The 21,220-nt window shown below is 34.6% G+C and overlaps 1 protein-coding gene across 9 annotated transcripts in view; it reads right to left on the bottom strand.

The window, feature by feature from the left end:
* Positions 1–21,220, bottom strand: part of LOC122720926 — a 271,751-nt gene continuing 250,531 nt past the window's right edge. For 3 of the 9 annotated variants that reach the window (XM_043948026.1, XM_043948025.1, XM_043948029.1), the window contains 10 exons: positions 9,081–9,171; positions 6,168–6,416; positions 5,209–5,473; positions 4,617–5,070; positions 4,189–4,456; positions 3,718–4,078; positions 3,355–3,638; positions 3,035–3,268; positions 2,803–2,953; positions 2–787 (listed from right to left, as the gene is read on the bottom strand). In XM_043948026.1, the coding sequence (XP_043803961.1) occupies positions 534–787; positions 2,803–2,953; positions 3,035–3,268; positions 3,355–3,638; positions 3,718–4,078; positions 4,189–4,456; positions 4,617–5,070; positions 5,209–5,473; positions 6,168–6,416; positions 9,081–9,171 (2,611 nt within the window). In that variant the 3' untranslated portion in view covers positions 2–533. Of the gene's footprint in view, positions 864–2,064; positions 2,216–2,802; positions 2,954–3,034; positions 3,269–3,354; positions 3,639–3,717; positions 4,079–4,188; positions 4,457–4,616; positions 5,071–5,208; positions 5,474–6,167; positions 6,417–9,080; positions 9,172–21,220 lie in introns of all 9 variants that reach the window. The other 6 variants (XR_006347832.1, XR_006347833.1, XM_043948027.1 and 3 more) reach the window with 6 other exon arrangements.

The following is a 21,220-nucleotide window of genomic DNA, read 5'->3' as shown; positions in this document are numbered from 1 at the left end:
ATTGTTATATATTTATTAAAAAAAAAAGAGACACAATTGAAAATAATAATACAAAAAATTTTTTTTAATATTTTTGAATATTTTTCTATATTTCATACTATAAAAAACTAGTATTATATCGTCGAAAATTTATTTCGAAGTTTTTCAAAATGTTTTAACAAAAATAAATAGATATCGTCACAATTAAACTATACTGACCCTCAGCAAAACATCTATAAGATATATTCATATCAACTTTTACCTTTCTATCCAAATTATATGCAAATTATTTGCTATAAAGAAGCGTATAACAAGAATAAAAAAAAATCAATATATCTTTAAAGATGTTATAATACAATTCATCTTCGCATGCTTTAAATCTTTGATATAGACATCGAAACATAATATCAGCGCAATTTAAATTCCGCCATTTTATAAAGCAAGCGCAATGACCTATAATTAGAACAGAATAATTTGCCTACCCTTGCACATTTTACAAGGGGCTTCCATTCAATGTATAGCTTTAAGGATAAATTTCAGCATCGCAACTCGTCCTAAAGCGGAGAAAGCTTCATGATGTCGCTACGAAGCTCGGTAGATGGTGTGTCATCCAAATCGATGAGACTAGCATTCGAGCCTGTCGAGGAGGGTGCCACGATCTCGTCGAGGAAGTCAAAAGAGGCCACGGCTTCACGTTCCTTGTCTCCATATCGTACGAAGAAATCCTCACCTCGTCCGATGATCGATGGCCTCGATGAACCCCAGGTTGACGGCAATCGTAATACACGATGTGCCTGGGCCGCCGATGCTGAGAAATCAAGCGGAGCGGGTCAACATGCCTCAGACCTCACTTGATCTCTTTTCTCTTTCTTCCTATACCGGCTCTAGCAGACACAGAGTAGCTCGGCTTAGCACTCTTACACGTATCACGTTCCTCTCTCTTTCTCTCCCTCACTTTCCTTTATTTTATTCGTTTATTCGTTAATCTTTTTTCTTTTTTCTACTTTATATATGATCGTCAATTAATCTCTCTCATGAATCATTGCTTTCATATGGAAAGTTTTGCATATTGGCAAGCATTCGATTTTTCGCATATAATTTCGTGACAGCCAAATAGCGTATTTAAATATATTTTCTTAAAAAATTTATAGATATTGAATGATTAGAAAAATATTGCTATCGTATATAGATATGTTTAAAAAGAAATTGATATTTTTTTTATTAATATTAAATTTTATTATTTATTATAAATTTATTATTTATTTTTTTATTGTATAAATAATTTATTTATATAATACTTTGGCTTGTTACGAATGACATGACGACTGACATGACGAATGATCAATGATGATTGAAATCAAGATTATTATGTTAAAAGTTAATGATCCATGTAAAATTTGTATTACGTCTCTTTTTTTTCATAAGATAATGGATAATAGGAAAATGATCGAAAAATAAAAATAAATCGAACCCTTGCCAATGATGGAAATTAAAATTAATCAATAGCAATATTTTTTAGAATGAGAGAGAAAGTAACTGTTTTCTGTGTAACCCTTGACGCAATTCCAAACGCATTATTGATTAGATACGAGGACAATATATAATAAATAATATAATGATATATAAAAATATATTTGCATAATATATTATAATTTTTAAATGTAAAAATTTATCAAATGATCAATCTTATTACACATTCGCGTACAAATTTCACTCATTCTCTAGTTCTAATAAAAATAAGTCCAAAAAGAAAATTATTTCATTTAAAAAAAAAAAAAAAAAAAGAAAAAGAAATACAAAATTAAATATTATATATTAACACATTACGGACATTATTCAAGGAAAAATATAAATTCTTTTAGCATTGAATTTTTCAAAATAATAAAACATAAAATATAACAGATACGAAAATATTTCAAAGTATCATTCGTAATGTGTTAAAATTCAAGTTTGTCGAATATGTGCTAGATTTTCATTCGTTTACTAATGTGGAATTGCGTAAAGGTGATTGGTAACGAATTCGTTCTAACGTCTTCTGGTTAATGATCTGTTAGTAAGCCAATAGAAAATCCGTTGTAGCCGTACAGTTCATGTTGGATCAGGCATCCATTCAAAATAGGTCCCGGTGAAACGATTCCTCCCAACTGGCATGTCGATTACAGAAACTGATCGTCACTAAGCCGAACTACGTAGCTTTTCTTGTGACAATCAAAGCACACCGCGTAGGAGCTACCATCTGAACAGAAAATGTGGAAAAGGCTATGTACAGCTAGGGCTACCAGCGTTTGTGTTCTTGTTCCGTTTTCTTTTGTAACTGTACAGTGACGGGATGTTAATCGACTAAAGCCACTTAACAGCGTGATATGTTAACGCGTGTTCGTGTTCGAATTCACGCTAATATATTTCAATCTGAATCATTTCATTTTTTTCACTTTCATTACTTTAAATACATATTAATTCATATTTTGAATTATTTTTTTTATCGAATAAATTTGTTGGCATATTGAATATAGTAGCGTGATTTTGATATTGTTAATTAGTAATGTTAAATCGAGTATGATAAGCGAAAGCAATTTTTTCTTTTTCATTATGCATTATTAAAAGAGAAAACGTGTTTGCATTTAAAGAGAGCCAGAAGATACGTAAAAATTAAAAGTTTGATCGAGATTCAAACTTTCAAATTTTTCATTTTAATAACTTTCGTGTCTGTTCAATTATATCGTGTTCAGAGAAAAGTATATTTTATAAATAAGAGAAAGTATCTCAGAGTGATGTGCAAGATTGGACAAGAAGATATTCTACTGAGACATCATTAAAAAATACCTTTTTTTTGTCGTCGGTATCGATGTAGTCTATGCAAGTGACGGTAATCAGGTGGTTCATCCCCCGAGTCACTTCCGGCTGATCCGCTGCTCGATGTCGCCGAAGAACTTTCACTGCTCTCTAACATCACGTCTAAAAGATTGGCTCTTGCCTATAGAAATATACATTTCACTCGATATAAATCATTTTTAATTGTAATTTTATATATTTAAAATATTAAATAAGTACTCACTTTTGGGTCGGTAAAGTCAATATCTCGTTCAACGTGAACCCATCCAGTTGGACAGCAGCAAGCAAGATCTAATTTTTCGAGCGGTACCTGGGTTTCTTGGGTCACAGTGTTCTCCTCACCTTTCCTGATCATTCGATTCAATTCGTCTATCACGTCCTTCGATGTGGCACGCTCGTGAAAGCTCAGCGATCGATCCCTGCCTTCGACTAGTAGCGATGCTCTCGCTGGACTTACCTAATAAAAGTAAAATGTCAAAATATTTCTCAAAATATTTATTCTACAGTATAATAACAATGAATTTTCTATATTTTCAAACTTACAACCGTGCTTGGTGTAGAAGAAGTAGCAGCTTCTTCATCTTCTTCAGGAACAGCACCCAATTCGGATGGCGCAACTGTAGTATAAGATACACCACCGTTGCAAGCTACCGCACTGATTATTCTCTCTTCCGGTGCCAAAGAGGGTACGGGTATTTGATCCAGCAAATCATCATTAGTGCTCATTTCGATATTCTCCATATTACTGTTATCTTGATCAATAGGTTCAATTTCGGCGCACATCGCCTCGGTTCCAGACTCTTCCTTGTTTTCCGATTCTTCTAAAACTTTTTACATAAAATTTAACAAAGTAATTTAACGTATCCCTAAATAAATACGAATATTAAAAAAAAAATGTATATATACCTTCCGTTGTACCATTATGTTCCAGTAGATTGTTCGGTAATTCAGTTAAATACATTTGTTGTTCAGCGATAAAAGACAAGACACTCTGTAAAGCTTGTTCTCTATCCGGTGGAGGTCTTCCGCTTCTCGATGATGTGCTTGCCAAACTCTTCGTGCTCTCGAATTTTACCAGCCTATAGAAATCTCTGGTGAAGTCGGTACCGATCGAAGGTGAATCCGGATCGTCGCTGCAACCGGATAGTGCCGCCGAAGATCGTTTACTGGAATTTTCAAACGCACCTTCTTCACTGCTCCATGAAGTACCAGGACTTGTAGCATATGGCCACGATCCAGTCGCTCTGGCATCCATAAGTAGCGCAACCTAAATAATAAGAATTGATAATAAAATTGATTTTGCAAGTAATTTGAAATATAATTAAAAAAGGAAATATTAAAAAAGAGAAAAAGATTTACATCATATTGCATTCTTACCAATTCGCCTCCTGTTCTATCTGCAAGATAACTGGCACCATTCCACAAGCATTCGTTTGCATCCTCTTCCAATTCCAAAGGATTATGTTCCTTGATTGCAGGAAGCGCTGGAGTCGTAGTGGTGGTGGTGGGTTCTTTCCACACCGTGGATTCATTTTGAACAAGGTCCTCGGTAGATAACGAGAAACTCCAATCTTCCAATTCTGCTCTGTCGTATTCCAACTCGAGAAGATCTCGATGTTGTTGAGCACTTCTACTATCGTCCAACCTGAAGTTTATTTGATTGAATCTTTTATTTCATCATATAATAAAATAAAATAAATTCAAATTAATATACTGATTTAATACATACATATAAAATAAAATAATTTCCAATAAAAATAAATTCATTCAAAAAATCATCTTTTCTTTCAAAATAATAAACGAACCTGAGCCATTGTTGCACATACTCGGTATCCCAGCCTTCTTCCTCGACTAGAAGTAGAGAGGAGGATCCCATGGGACTCGATAGCTTGTACGGTGTGAAATTAGTGGTAGTGGTCAACTTCAGACATAGATGGCTGTCGGAGAAGCTACGCATCACGTGCTGATACGGTAGCAAATCTTTGGTCGGGGGATAACTGTGGCGTGGATTTATTCCTACGGTGAGATTCAATGGCAAAAACAGGACGTCAGGATCGCCGGCGTCGAGGGCGACCAATCGTGCATCCGGTGAAACGTCTGCCTCGGTCTCATCTGTCGCCTCTTTCAGATCCTCTAATCCTCGGGATGGCTCCTGTCGAGCACCCTCACCTTGTACATCGCTGGACATCGTTGAATAACCTTCGTCTCTGTTCCCGCTCTCTGGACTCTCGCTACCTTCCTCTTCCGATGGTTTCTGGGCTGAAATTATGGCGGAAATTTATTTTCATATTATTATTTCAAAGATATACCGTAATATATACCGTATTTGATAATTACCATAATATATTTTACAAATTAGTAATTCTAATATCTCTAATAATTAATAACTTTTATTACCTAGCGGTCTGTTTCTTCGACATTTCGTGGCAGCCATGACTGGTATTTGTAAATTGAGCGAACGTGGCCTTGACAAGGGAACCCAAGCTGGATCCAGACCAAGGGCGGCCACTACTGCCGCTGGTCCAGCTTCGAGAATCCCTTGAATCAATTCTGTTGGACTTCCAGGATTTGCGGCTTGGGCCAATAATCCTGAAAGCGCTCGATTTTGAGCTTCGAGCTCTCGAATACGCCTCTGCAATGCACCGATTTCTTCCCTGAGACCCTACACATGGTAAAAAGCAATGAATACTTTCTATCCGTAGAACGCGATTCTAGAGATGACAATAGAAAGCGCGTTAGCGGATGAACGACGAGAATTTTAGACTAAACAAGAAAATTGAAAATCGGATCGTAATAGACAAGCATTTTCATACATAATAGCGTTAAATAAAACATCTTCTAATTTATTTACATTTATTTTTCTACATTCAGAATTTTGAGCATATAATTTATGTACGCTGATAAAATCTATATTGATAAGTATATTCTTAGTATGCGTGAATACACACACGCTTGCAGCTTTGTAATATTGCAGCTCAGCAGATGGATAGATAGGAGTTATATTGAGGTGAAATTTGGTTAATGGATACTTTTAATTGAAAAGAGAGAAAGAGAAAAAAAAAAGAAAGAAAGAAATCAAATGTAAAATTTAAAAGTGCCTTTCAAAATTATTGATCAACGAAATCGATTCATAAAGATAGATAAAAATAAAATGTAATTTATTTCGAATATATCGCCCATATATTATCAAATAATTAAACATAAAGACCAGTAACGCGCGATCATATAATAATTCATTTCATTCGTGATTTGTGAAAAATTAAAAAAAAGAAAAAATGAACGAAAAGCGACAAAGGTAAGACGAAGAGAAGAAAAATAAGATTGAAGGACGTGGTAACGAGAGCATAGCAATGAACCTTTTGGGATAGAAGGGCGCGGACCACCTGGTTGGCGACGTCGTCCAGACACCGCTCGTACTGGCGACGCTGAGCGTCCGCGTCCCTCGCCAAGGCGGCGTGTTCTGTTTCCAAGGTCGCCAGACGTGCCACCAACGCGGCATGCACCTCACCAGCACACGCAGCCTCCAAACCGCGCAGCTGACCCCTCATCGACTCGTTCTCCAGCTGCAGCTTCGAGATTTGTGCCTGATATTGATGTACGCGCGCCTATTCGGAACAAAAAAAGAAAAAAGAAAAAAATATTAGTAAAAACGATCGAATCATTGTTCTTCAACGAAAATCTGTATAACATGATTCTGCAGTTTGATATTCATCTCAATGATTTCGATTTATATTACTTTCAAATAATTTCGAAAAATATAAAACATAGTTTTCGATACAAGTATTATCCCATTAATATGTACAACTTATTTCGCATTTTTCTATTTCACAATTGCTTTTTGTACATATCAAAGAACATATAATATAGAACACTCTTCGATTCTTTCGATGCCATACGATAACAATCTCATGAACTTCGACGTTTCCTCCTTGGCAAAGTGCAGTTTTCTCAAGAAGTTCGATGCATCTCGTGGCCAGAGTTAATAACACGAGCGGCCGTTATTAGCAGAAAAGCGTTTAACGTTAAATTAGGGTTGCGGAGACCTGTCGGAGACAGGGGTGCTAATAGAGGGTGCGTGTGTCTGATTTATAACAGTCGTGCCAGCCAGCCGGCCCTTGCTAATGTCTACACCCCCTTCTTCTTCCAAAACTGAAGGGAGGCCAACGATTTTCTGTCATCCCACGCGGGGGTGGAAAATAAAAATACATACTGTCCGCTTCTTGGAATTCTTCCCGTAACGCATCCTATATTTCCACGAGTGGTTTCGTCATTCGCGTCGTCATACTTTATAGTCTCCAGCTTCTTCGCCTCGTTCATAAATTGTATCGAATCGACGATGGGAAAATATCTAATCTAATTACGAGTTGGCATTGTCGCGACAATGTTGAGGAATACTCGTAACATGTGACGTTCAACATTGTTTCAAGAATCCCGGTGACGAGGATGCAAGAGTTTGAATGATCGATAAGATTGTAATTCTTTAATAAATTTCATAAATTTTACTTTCTTCTATGATATCAAATTTTAGAATAATGGATGGTTTATTTATTTTCTTTATTTTTCAGCGAATATAAAGTATACATCTCCGTTATTTTTTTATTATTATAGAAAATATTTCCAGCTTTTATAGAAATCTGAATATGAATCAAAAATCTATTTTATTTCATATTACTCTTTCTACGTTCAGAATTCAAACTACGAAATTAGCAGCTTTCCATCATCAATCGTTCACTCATTTTATTCGTCGAGCAAAAGAAAAGAAAAATTTGGAACGATACAAAATCCTTTTGTATTTTTTATCGAGGAAAATATTACGTCGAGGAAGAAAGCAACCAAACAACTTTTCACGATCGGGAAGGAAGAAGGGTGAAAGTAAAATCGAACGGCTAGAGAGAACACTTGCAGATGTTATACAGTTCCTCCGTAGGTTGGAGAGAGATTTTTAAGGGGTTTGGGCATCAGTGGGGGTGGGCCGACATCGAGCCAGGGGGATCGAGTGACGATCGATAATAAACGGTATTTCGTGGGGCAGTGATGCACGCCCCTCGCCTCTGAATCTACGACTCTTTTAGAAGCAAACCGGCCGTGAACGAGATAGTGCGTACCATTCTAAGGGTTCGCAGCAAACGCGACCGTTTACCGTTTCCTCCCTTTTCATTGGACCCGGCCACGATGCTTTATTTCGTTAAGTCGGAAATATTGGCAAATATGTGGCGAAAGTATCGTCGTTTATATCCTTTCTTTTGCTTGAATCGATTAGGAAATTAGGAAATTTGATTTCTATACTTGCGTTAAATAACGTTTTTTCTCTTTTGAATATTTTTCTAAATTCATTCGTATAATTCTTCTAGGAGCAACTTTACGCGCGATAAAATGTGTTAATTCCTCTATTTCTTCTTCTCCAATTTAATTTTGTATTCGAAGAAGTTGTTTGAAACGATCAGTGACAAATATACATATGGAAGCTTTCTAATCGATATTAAAGGTACAGAAGGGCAAAATAAATTGCGTTATAACGGGAAAACGGTGAATTTGGCACTTGTTCCGTATCGCAACCAAGAACAATCGTACATGACAATTTCGACTGACGTACAACAACAGGCTGCTGGTTCACGGTACAAGAGTGTTATTATTAGACCGGGAGGGGGAAGGCGGAGAAAAGCCTTTTACCAGAGTATCACCGTGTCTCTGTATTATAGAAAAAAAAAAAAAGAAGAATCGCGAAATATAAAAAAAAGAAAACTAAAATAATAAACGGCGGATAGTTTATTCTCGATCGATTGAAGAGAGTTTAGTAGTCTCTTCGTTATCTGTTCGTGCTTATCGACAACAGGGGCCAATGGTTGAATCGAAAAAGGGGGACCCCGTTTCGCTTTTTATTTCGTCCTTGACTCCGGAAGGCACGTTAAAATCAGATGAACCATTCGAATGAATATAAATTTAAGGAGGATCGACGTTCTCTTCGTGGAATTGAAAATCCTGCCTCCCTTCAGGAAGAGCCTATGTGTTTCGATTTAACGAAATACGACCAATTATCGAGCAATCGTGCTCTTCGAGGAATCGAAAGTTTTAATGGTGGCCGTATACCAATTCGTCTAATGAAAGAAAAATTTAGTTATAACATTATATCTCCGACGTGAGTTTCTAATTCTATCAATTTTGTTACTTCGAAACGTTTTATATGGATTCAATTAATTTCTATTCGTATTTTCTCTTTCAATTAAATTTATTGACGATATTAAACGTTTGTTTGGAATTACAATATTTACCTCGTAAGAAAGCGTAAGAGCAGTTTTCTCTTGCTTCAGCTGTTCGGCCCTGTGCTTATGCTGCAGCAACCCTCGTGACGTCTCCTCCATCCTGGAACAAATCGAACACACTTGAAGAAGCGAGTTTTAATTCTCGTCGAAAAGATTCTAATTGAACCGACCCCCGTGTTGTCCCCCAATCTCTTTTTTGTCATTGTTGCACATGTCTCGATTGCTCCCAGCTTGCTAATTCTACCGTGAAGTATTAATACTTCAAAATCCAATATAATCGTATCGGGGGTGATCGAAGCATTCGTCGATAAATAAAATTCGAAAATAAATAAATAAAATAAGTAAAAAGAAGAAAAAGAAATAATAACGGTGAGCAACCAACGTGTGAAAAATGTATCCTTTGTTACACACGATTTTATTACGGTTAAATGGTTTGTAAATTTAAATGATCGCTGGAGTATCGATGTTATCGTTATGATTACAGAGGTGAGAAATTATTACAAAGGGGGAAGGGTAATGGATACGATTGTGAAACATGTTGTCACAGCTGCGAATAAAAAATGGTCTCTCATTTGGAAGACAGTTGCCATTCCACTACTACTTTCCACCCCCGTTGAGCGAAATTTGAAACCATCTGTCGTGGAAACAATCTTGTTTATAAGCCGCAAAAAATTTGAATCACAAATAGAAATTAAATTCGATATTTTTAAAATTTAACGTTCCAATTATCTCCTTTTTACGCGAAATAACCAATAAAAAAGAAAAAAAAGAAAAAGAAGAAAAGGTGTAAGAAAATGATAAAACTACGAAATAAAAGATCAAGTTTAAAATATACATAAGGGAGACAGAATCTCGCCAAGTTTGGCCATCCACTTTAGACGCATCCCCGCTTCTAACCTAATAATTCGCCGAAGTGTACCCGAAGAGAGGTTCATCCGCAAGCGTGCACGTTTACAGAAAAGGTCAAAGCGGAAAAAGTCGCGACCCCGACCTCTCGCTTCGATGTTGATTCGATTATCCATTTCCTTCGCGGAACGAGGACGCGGAGAGGGACGCGTTTCACGACAAATTTCTTCATGCGCACGCTCCGCGAGCTTAATGATCTGATTAGAGATACCAAGAGGGTTCCAGGGGTTGAGATATGAAGCCGATTTAAGCTTTTCAAGGGAGACGAACCGGGGGAGGGCTCGCCTCCAACACGCTTGGCAACACCCTTTACGCTTCAACCTCCCTCCTCCCCTGAACCTCATTCTTCTTACTTCTCTACCTCTTTTCGAAACTAACTTTCGAAACTAACTGCGCGCTTCTTGGGGGGTCCGGCGGCGTCCGATTGTTTTCCATCGGGAAGGAGCCATCTGCAAGAATGCGGAAGGCTGTAATGAAGATTAATTGATAATTGCTCGGTGGCCACGGTTCGTTCTCTCCCCTTCTCTACGTTTCCATCCGTGGAAAAATTACTTTTTCAAACGAATACGAAGTTTCGCGCAACTTTGCTGCCTCGATAAAGTTCGAGTTTTCGGGATTCGTTCGAGGAAAAGTACAGAGAGAGGATAGAAAAGTAGCAGCGTCATCTGAAGTTTCGGCAATTTCGCACAGAGGATGCTGTTTTAATATCGTTTACCGTAATGATGGGTTAACGAAGCGAGGATTGAAAAGAAAAGGAATCGATGGAAGGCAGATCGATTTCGCAATCGTTTCTCTCTTCGCTTTGAAAAACATTTTCCATCCAGAGATTGTCTGTGACTGGTCTGTGTACATATCGGATCGTGGAAAGAAACTCCGCGAATAAGCTGATTGTTCTGACGGGGGAGTTGCTTGTTCAGACTCCTGGATTGTGTATATTCGAGGAGTTCGAGGATGTTAATCGGCTTAAAAGTCCGCTCGTTAAAGTTCCAAGTTTACCTTAAGACTTAATGTGCTTCCGAAACGATTATGAAAATGGTTCCCCGAGCCAAGATTGAAGTATCCGATCAGCCTTGAAACGCAAGATAAACCGTCCATCTATATTAACGCCATCCTAGAACGATGACAACGTCTTATCCAGTTCGTCCCTTTTCCACTTTCTCACCTCATTTCCATTATTCTATACTCTCTCCGATACTTTGTAGACTTTCAGACGCGATAGAAGATGGGTTACAATGTACAGGCCACTAAGTTATATTGGAAAAAGTTTTGGGCGAATTAAAATTCGAACGATCGCTCGAGTTTGTTCGAGTATAATTCTGTTTGACAGAGTAATCAATAAGTTTATTGATTATGACATTAGTCATTACAAATTTTCACGAATACCGTTACGGAAATGAAACTGAAATAAAAAGTTGTTCTATTATGCGCGCATATACAGAGATTTTTCGATATTTAAATTTTTCATAAACGAAGGAAGTGAATTTTGAGAAATTCAGAGAAATGATTATTGACGAGGGTGGGAGTTTTATTCTTATTTCGAGGATAATGTAATAATTGACGAGAGGTGAAAATAAGCCTATAACCTTCTTCATTAGTTTCGCTCGAAGATCGATTTAGGACTAACGGAATTATGGGGGAAGACTTTCCGCGGTAATTCCGTATAACTTATCAACTGGGGTGCCATTTCAGGCGCCAGGCTTAAGAACAATGGTTCGCAAACAGTAATTATAAGTGCAAACAGAAGAGCGATTGTCAGAGGGGCAGTCATACGATGAATAATCAAGATTGGAGAACCCCTATACCTTTACTTTGCACAACGTCCCTTTATACTCTTCCTCGAAGATTCCGCGGATTTGTTCGTTCCCGATTGTTTGATCACGAGGAACTTCAAATAGAGACCGACTATCGAAGGATTAATTGGCTTTGTTTCGAAACGACATCTCGACTCTAACCTCTAAGATCGATCAAAATATATTTCATCAACCATTGAAAATTCAATTATTCTCGATTGAACGATCTTTAGAAGGATTAAATCGAGAGAAATTCTTATTTTCGACTCAATATCGTTTAAAAAACCGGATAAACGCAATTCTCTCGAGCCAACGCAAACTCTAAACCAGCTTGTAACAGTTTCATCCACTGTTAATTAAAATACGTCAACGAGAAACGTTTCTTCTTTTCTTTTAATTAAAATCCCGGAGTAAATTTTACGCTTTCCTCCAACGTCAAATCGCCAACTCTTTTTTCAGCCATGATCCGGCGTTCCTCGGCCGGAAAATTTAAGTTGTTTGGATCGCGATAAAAAGGAGACAATGCAGGGTAGAGAAAGCGCATTGTCTCCACCGTTTTCCGACAAGTGAGAAGATGATTATCGTTTAATGAAAGTCCAACTATGCGCGGTTCCGCGTACAATTCGGACCTGTGGTGTTCCTGCATCATTATAATCGAGTTTGCCGGGCAATAGTTGTAAATCACATGGAAACGGCTGGTCGCCGCCACGTGTTCCGCTTGTCGATAGAAACTTTGCGATATAATTAGGGAAGAAAATGAAAATTTGAAATTTGAATCGATATATTTCTCACGATTTTTTTCGCGCGAATAGGAGTGCAGCTATTTTCTTGCATCTGAAATTTTACAAATTAGAAAAAATATAGTGGGGAAAAAGTTTCAAATGAATTTTTGTAGGTAGAAAAATTTTACATATATAAAGATCAAACAGAACGCGGATATATTGAAAATCGTGACAGTCTGGAAGTACGTATGGGGATGAGAAAGTTTCTAAGGACGGTGAATGTGGGGGAGTGAAAGTTTCAAGGATGACAAATAGAGAAGAGTTCGGAGTCAGGAAGTTTAAACGATACACTTAACTGTCTCCCAAGTTCATCATATTACATCTCAAGCCAAATACCGAGAAACTGTCACGATTTTAAATCAATTTCATTCTATCAAACTTTCTTTCCATTTTTAATAACCTCATCGATCGTTAATTTTCTATTCAATTTCCGTTTCAACAAAATTTAACAAAAGTTCCCCATTGAAATTTCAATGCTTCCGATGCTTTCTCTCAACGAGAAGCGTTAAACCATAAACTCGTATTTCAATTAAATTCCAAATCAAATACCGAAACTATATTTTCAATCAATCCCGTTCATTCATCGAACTTCCTCTTCATCTTTTATCGTTACATTTCTATCCTTCGATTTCAATTTAATCCTTCATCAGCGCTTTCAACGAGGCTCCATAAACTCTCCTATTTCATTAAAATCTATCGCCGTGGAAAAAAGAGCGACGCGGAACGATCCTATTGCTGCACTTTACGCAAAAAAGCGCGTAAAATGCAGCTACCCGGAAAAAGGGTTGTCCAGGAGAATGTAATCCGCCTCGTGGCATTATTGTAACTGTGTGCACGGGGTCTGGTAATTGCCAGCGACCCGTGCTTTGTCGAGGAATTGATCAAGAGGACCTCGCCGCGTACCCTTCCCTCCATTCCATTCCATTCCATTCCATGGTGTTCGGCTCCGCTCGGCTCGGCGATCGGCCGAGATTCTTTCTCGAGGAGACAGGATACATTCTCGCGAAACCATTAATCTCGTTTCGTGAATTGGCTCCGGGTCGTGGATATTTTTCAAACCGGAACAAGTATTCGTGGAAGACGTATTGTTACGAGGAACGCGATTGCCAAACCATTGCCTATCTTTCGCCGATAAATTGGAGGATGGTACGATTACTTTTGCCCGTACTTTGTTTGGAAAGAGAGAAACTTGCGTGAAAGGATATATCTTTGTTACAAAATCAGATTTATTGTAGCTTTGCATCCGTACACGGGGATAGAAATAATTTTTTATAGATGAACGTATATGATGAAAATAAAAATATTTGAAATTAATTAACATGACTGGTTTGTTAAATCTTTTCCTTATATTCATAAGAAATTGTGTAGATATTGCAGATTATTTGCAAATGTAAAATTTATATAATTTTTTTAAATATAATAAACAAAAATAACATAATTATAAGAATATAATATCATATAAATTATATAAAATTTTAAAGAGTTATATTACAATTTGCACACTCATACATAAACAGTACATAAACACTACATAAATACTACATAAACACTCGAAGCAAAATAAAATAATTCTTATTCTCAACGGATTAAAATATTTATGTTTATATATTCTTCTCAGAATATCTTCCAAATAAAGTGATGTTATATATTGAAATACCATCAGTTGCTAACGTAATTCTCGCCAAAATATATACTTCACCACTGTAGTATATGCAGACCACTGAACATTTTTAAAAAAGCAACACATTAATTTGATGTATTAAGCCATTGATGTTTATATTCATGCTATGAAATTTTAGAAGTTATTATTATATTACGTAAGTTATATTACGTTATACATATATACAACGATACCTAGTTAGATAGAATTATAATTAATCTATTGCATTTCTTATTTCAATTTTTAACTATTTTGAACTGTTGACGCAATGTACATTGTCGGTAAGTTAGGCAGCGATCGAAAAGTTCGATCAGCGCCATCTCGCGTTTGGATCACCGAAGCTCCGACTCGTTACTAGCATAGCAGAATATGCAAGGAGGTATGCGAACTCGAAGACAAAGAACACAATATTGTGCGAAAAGGATAGAGAGCATTTTCCGTTACACTATATGGAAAATTTATTAATTACTCATTTTCTATGCAAATTTTCGATACTTTTAGAATTGCATCTTGAAGTTAGAACTTCAGGCAAGTTTCACATATCAATTTTAATAAGAAATTCTTCTTTATTAATTATTTATTAACAATAATGCATCATATTTACGGAATATGTCAAGAACGCCATATTGAAAATTCATTAATAATTCGATTTCTAATCAAAATTCATAAACTTTTAGACTTGCATCTTGAAGCTAAAACTTCAGGGAAGTTTCTCATATCAATTTTAATGCGATATTTCTTTCCATTAATTAGTTATTAACAGTAACGCATCGTGTTACATAATAAATCTGAAACGCCATATTGAAAATTCATTAATAACTCGATTTCTAACAAAAATTTATAAACTTTTAAGCTTGTATCTTGAAGCTAGAACTTCAGGCAAGTTTCCCATATCAGTTTTAATGCGATATTCCTTTCCATTAATTATTTATTAACAATAACGCATCGTGATACGTAATAAATCTGAAACGCCATATTGAAAATTCATTAATAACTCGATTTCTAACCAAAATTTATAAACTTTTAAGCTTGTATCTTGAAGCTAGAACTTCAGGAAAGTTTCCCATATCAGTTTTAATGCGATATTCCTTTCCATTAATTATTTATTAACAATAACGCATCGTGTTACGTAATAAATCGAGAACGCCATATTGAAAATTCATTAATAACTTGATTTCTAATCAAAATTTATAAACTTTCGAGCTTGTATTTTGAAGCTAGAACTTCAAGCAAGTTTCCCATATCAGTTTTAATGCGATATTCCTTTCTATTAATTATTTATTAACAATAACGCATCGTGTTACGTAATAAATCGAGAACGCCATATTGAAAATTCATTAATTACTCATTTCTTAATCAAAATTTATAAACTTTTAGGCTTGTATCTTAAATTTAGAACTTCAGGCAAGTTTCTCATATCAATTTTAATGCGATATTTCTTTTTATTAATTATTTATTAACAATAACGCATCGTGTTACGTAATAAATCGAGAACGCCATATTGAAAATTCATTAATTACTCGTTTCTTAATCAAAACTTATAAACTTTTAGGCTTGTATCTTAAAGTTAGAACTTCAGGTAAGTTTCTCATATCAATTTTAATGCGATATTCCTTTCCATTAATTATTTATTAACAATAACGCATCGTGTTACGAAATGACGTTCCAGATTTATTACGTAACACAGTGCGTTACCGTTAATAAATAATTAATGGAAAGGAATATCGCATTAAAATTGATATGAGAAACTTCCCTGAAGTTTTAGCTTCAAGATGCAAGTCTAAAAGTTTATAAATTTTAATTAGAAATCGAGTTATTAATGAATTTTCAATATGGCGTTCTTGATGTATTCCGTAATACGATGCATTATTGTTAATAAATAATTAATAAAGAAGAATTTCTTATTAAAATTGATATGTGAAACTTGCCTAAAGTTCTAACTTCAAGATGCAATTCTAAAAGTATCGAAAATTTGCATAGAAAATGAGTAATTAATAAATTTTCCATATAATGTAACGGAAAATGCTCTCTATCCTTCTCGTGTAATATTGTGTTCCTTGTCTTTGAGTTCGCATACCTCCTTGCATATTCTGCTATGCTAGTAACGAGTCGGAGCTTCGGTGATCCAAACGCGAGATGGCGCTGATCGAACTTTTCGATCGCTCTCTAACTTACCGGCAAAATTTACTCTTTTAAAAGTATATAGAATCAAAGAGAGATTTATAATATTAGAATTACAATTTAGAAATAAATTTTATATAAAATCCATGATATCATATGGACAAAATAAAACATTTAACTTCATATATGTTTTTTTAAATGATTTATAAATTAATATTTTTAATTAATATTTTTTATCATATATTTTTATATATTATATTATATATTATATTATGTTTTATATATAATGTTTATGTTTTATATATAAATTAGCTTGTCTTATATATAAATTTTCTTTTATAATTCATATAAATATATTTTCTACTTTTTAAAAATATAGCATTTTAAAAGGTTGAATTTTTAAAAAATAAATATAAAATAAATAAATATATTGAATTTCACAATTAATATTAAGTAATTAGTGTACTAAAAAACATATGGTATTATTTAAAGAAATAAAAGTAACTTTCACAAGTTCTCAACATATTCACTTGTAAAAAATTAGTAGTATCATATATAATATTCTTTTCTTGAAATCACACAACTTTTATCTAAAACATTTTTTAATATTATAAAAAGTTAAAGAATTTAATCGATTACATAATGAAATATATTGCTCTCAATTTTATTATTTAATATATCATGCTTATTTTTGGAAATATTAAAAAATGTTTTGAATGAAAGTTAAGCAGCTCAAAAAGAACATAATGTTATATAATTACTTTTCTTTTCAAATAACACAAAGACTGTACGAAAGTTAATTTGCTGTTTTTAAATAGAATATTGTATTTTTTAATGCATAACTAAAAAACATATTATTCTCTATAAAAAACTATTAAACTATATATAACCAAAATTTACTAACTTAAAAAGTATTCAATTATATTTAATTATCTCTTAAACTAATAATTTTTTCGACATATATGATCAAATATTTTTTATAGAGAATACAAAGATACATCGATTAATGTATTAAAAAATATATGATTCCATTTAAAAAAATAAAATTGACCTTGACAACTTTTTTATGAGATTACCTAGGAAAAAATCGAAACCAGCAAAATATAATCCTTTCGAAACTATACAACTTTTATTCAAAATATTTTTAAATATTATGAAAAATAAAGGAGATATTTAAAAAAAAAGGATTAATATCGAAATTCATGAATGAATTAAATTTTTGGCCAAAAATTTGATTTTGTATCAGGAGAACATAATATGATAGGAGGTCGTTCGAGAAACTTTTCCAGGAATTTTGGGCAATTCTTGGAAATGACGTCGAATTCTCGGAATATCTAAAATTCTTGGAAATGACGTCAAATTCTCGGAATCTCTAAAATTCTTGGAAATGACGTCATATTCTTGGAAATTTCGAAATCTTTGGTTGATCGAAATTTTTGGCCGAAAATTCGATTTTGTATTAGGAGAACATAATATGATAGGAGGTCGTTCGAGAAACTTTTCCAGGAATTTTGAGCAATTCTTGGAAATGACGTCGAATTCTCGGAATCTCTAAAATTCTTGGAAATGACGTCAAATTCTTGGAAATTTCGAAATCCTTGGTTGATTGAAATTTTTGGCCGAAAATTCGATTTTGTATCAGGAGAACATAATATGATAGGAGGTCGTTCGAGAAACTTTTCCAAGAATTTTGGGCAATTCTTGGAAATGACGTCAAATTCTCGGAATCTCTAAAATTCTTGGAAATGACGTCAAATTCTTGGAATTTTCGAATTTCTTGGAAATGACGTCAAATACCTGGTATTTCCGAAATTCAATTTTTTTTTTTAAGCAATTTCCTTAATTTTAAGTATACTTACCATTCTACTTACCTTTTTCAACTTCTTTTTTGCAATTTTTTTATACAGTTCACTTAATTCTAAAGATACTTACCCATTATACTTACCTTTTTCAGATTCTTTTTTATAATTTTTTATACAGTTTACTTAATTTTAAAGATACTTACCATTATACTTACCTTTTTCAATTTTTTTTACAATTTTTTATAGTTTACTTAATGCTAAAAATACTTACCATTATACTTACCGTCTTTGTAATTTTTTACAGTTTATTTAATTCTAGAGATACTTACCATTATACTTACCTTTAACATACATTTTTTTGTATTCTTAAAATTTTTTTTTTATAATTTTTTTAATTGTAGACATTCTTATTTTTATACTTACATCTCAGCTATTTTCTATAGCATTAAATATTATTTTATGAATGTTCATTTCTATTTTCTTTACAGTATTTTCTTGATAGTATTAAAAAATAGTTTCAAACAAAATTTGAAGGAAAACACATTCCCAAATTTAAATGGAATCATATGTTTTTCAACATATCAATACAGCTCATCATTCTCTATCTAAAAATGTACAAAACCACGCAAGCCGATAAATAATTAGTTCAGAAGATATTTAAATATCTCTTAATATCTCTTACGAATGATTTCTCTTCACAATTGCTTTAGTACTTTTTATATAGAGTATTGTGCAACCTTCTCAATCTATAACTCTTCTCAATCTATAAAAGAAAAAAAAAATAACAGTAGTGGTTAATCAATAGTAATCATAAATTTATCGTGTACTTTTTCTCTAATCTTTATTTGCGAGGAGTAACGAAGCCAGATGGCAAACAGTATCGTTCCAATCGTTATAATATCGCTTTCACACGGATGATAATGGCGCGGGTACACAAAAGTGGTTCTGACACCCGCCCCACGCAATTCAATAATACATCCGTGGATACCTGTTTATCTTAGCCGCCGTCTGCGTTTGCATAGCTCACGTGTGCGTGAACGTGCATGCCCCCTTGGCTATCGCTCACGTGCGATCTAACGTGTAAACAATAATTATCCACAGCTCGAATCGACCACCAGGATTTCGTTTTTTTTTTTTTTTTTTTTCGAGAAAAAGAAACAGTCTGATCGCGTGTCACCAATCGATAATGGAAGAAGAAACGTGAAGGCGAATTAGTGGCACGATTTGCCAACTCGGAATGCGAAAAAATAATAACTTGGAGAATATCATAAAAGGGTNTTTTTTTTTTTTTTTTTTTTTTTTTTTTTTTTGAAAGAAACGCGATTGGGATTGCGATCCGATATTTTCTGCAAATTCGTCGTACGCTTTGCGACATGGCAAGAAAATAGAGATGATGGAAAAAGAGGGTTGGATCGTGAAAAGGGTTGATTTCTAAGAAATTAAGGAACTTCTTTTGAAAATTATGCTTTACGAATTGGAATGCAAACAAAATGCTCGTGAATAAACGATTTTAATTTTGTTTCTGAATTTTCTCTGCTATCCGTACAAGTTAAGAAAGAAATAGTGTTTACAAAACAGAGAAGCAAATATTATTCCAGATCATAAAAAAGCTTACGTAATTGATGTGATACATCACAGATCTGGAACAAGATTCCCATTTGTCGGATTAACTGGAGAGTCTGTTTCTGCCAAATGACCCTTTTGCATCATTCTCAGAATGTTCATGCAACCAATCGGCATTTTCTTCGTGTCCCTCGTGTTTGGCTATCGTTGCCGCTATACCCCTCTATAAATAATCCTCTTGCTATACTTAAGGCACATTACAGGGATGTTTTTCTTTCTTTCTTTTTTTCTTTTCTCCAGAATCACCACGATGATTTTATAGTTGAAAAAGAAACAATCGATTCGAAGAGACCTCGTATCGAGAAGCATCAAATTTACTTACTCTTGACGAAAGGAAGCCATTCGTTTCTTCATAGCCGTAGAAGTGCATAATTTATTTATGACTCGGAGAAATAAATTGAAATATAGGATAAAGCTACTCTCCTCGTAATGCATTCATACGGATTGCATAAAGGCGACAAGGCCGTTGACAAGGGAAGACAAACGCGGTTTCTGGGCCGAGGGTGATTGCTTTTTCCCAGAAGGCGACGGTAAAGTTTGATAATAAAGAAAATTGGATGGTGAACGGTGACACGATAATGGCCGCTTTATTACAAGAGATTTTGTCCGACATGCACCAGGTTTCGAAGTAAGTAAGTAAGTGGCGATTGTTCGAAGGAAAGAGAGAGAGAGAGAATCCATATGTTGCGAGGAATCGAGAATATTGGAGGGGGAGCAGATCTATTTGTAACTCTCTCTAGAAGCAAATTAAAATGAAATTATTATCGTTATTGCTTATCCACAAATATAAGAGTAATACAACTTTGCATCAAGACCATTTAGATACCTTAGATGGAGATTATGATCGAGACTGTAACTCGATGATCCATTTTTGTACCAGAAATATGTACCACGTTTTTCCAAGAATTTCATCCGTCACTTCTCTAGAATTTTTGGAACAGGTCGATGACGAGATACGAGATACAAGGATAGGAGAAATGATTTAAAATTATCTTGAAAATCGAAAGTCGAGGTGAATTGAAACACGCATCGAGATACACGCGCGAATCGTTCTCTTGCTATTATCACGGACAATTCGTCGAAGGGTGATAATAATCGAAGCGAAGCACCACTATTTTATAACCACAGAAACCTCTCCTTTCGATCGAAACGAGTCGGTTCGCGTGCCACACCATTCCTGGGAATCCTATTACGAGCAACGAAATCTACCCCAATTTTCAATCTATCGAACACCGTTTCGATTATTATATCCCCCATTTATGACAGCCTTGATCAAATAGAACCGATAGCCACGAAAATTGGCCGTGTTCCATCACAACAATTACCTTCAACAATACTTCCAACGAAATCCATTCTTTCGTTTCGAATCGATAAAACCATGCCCTCCAAAAATTTCCATCGTAATCCACCCTTCTGACACCCTGTATATCGATCAAGCTAACTTTTTAACACTCTATATGTCTAC

This window comes from Apis laboriosa, unplaced genomic scaffold (genome assembly GCF_014066325.1).
Source record: "Apis laboriosa isolate Shangri-la unplaced genomic scaffold, ASM1406632v1 scaffold13_cov153, whole genome shotgun sequence".
NCBI classification, from domain to species: domain Eukaryota; kingdom Metazoa; phylum Arthropoda; class Insecta; order Hymenoptera; family Apidae; genus Apis; species Apis laboriosa.
This window is presented reverse-complemented; position numbering and strand designations above follow the sequence as displayed.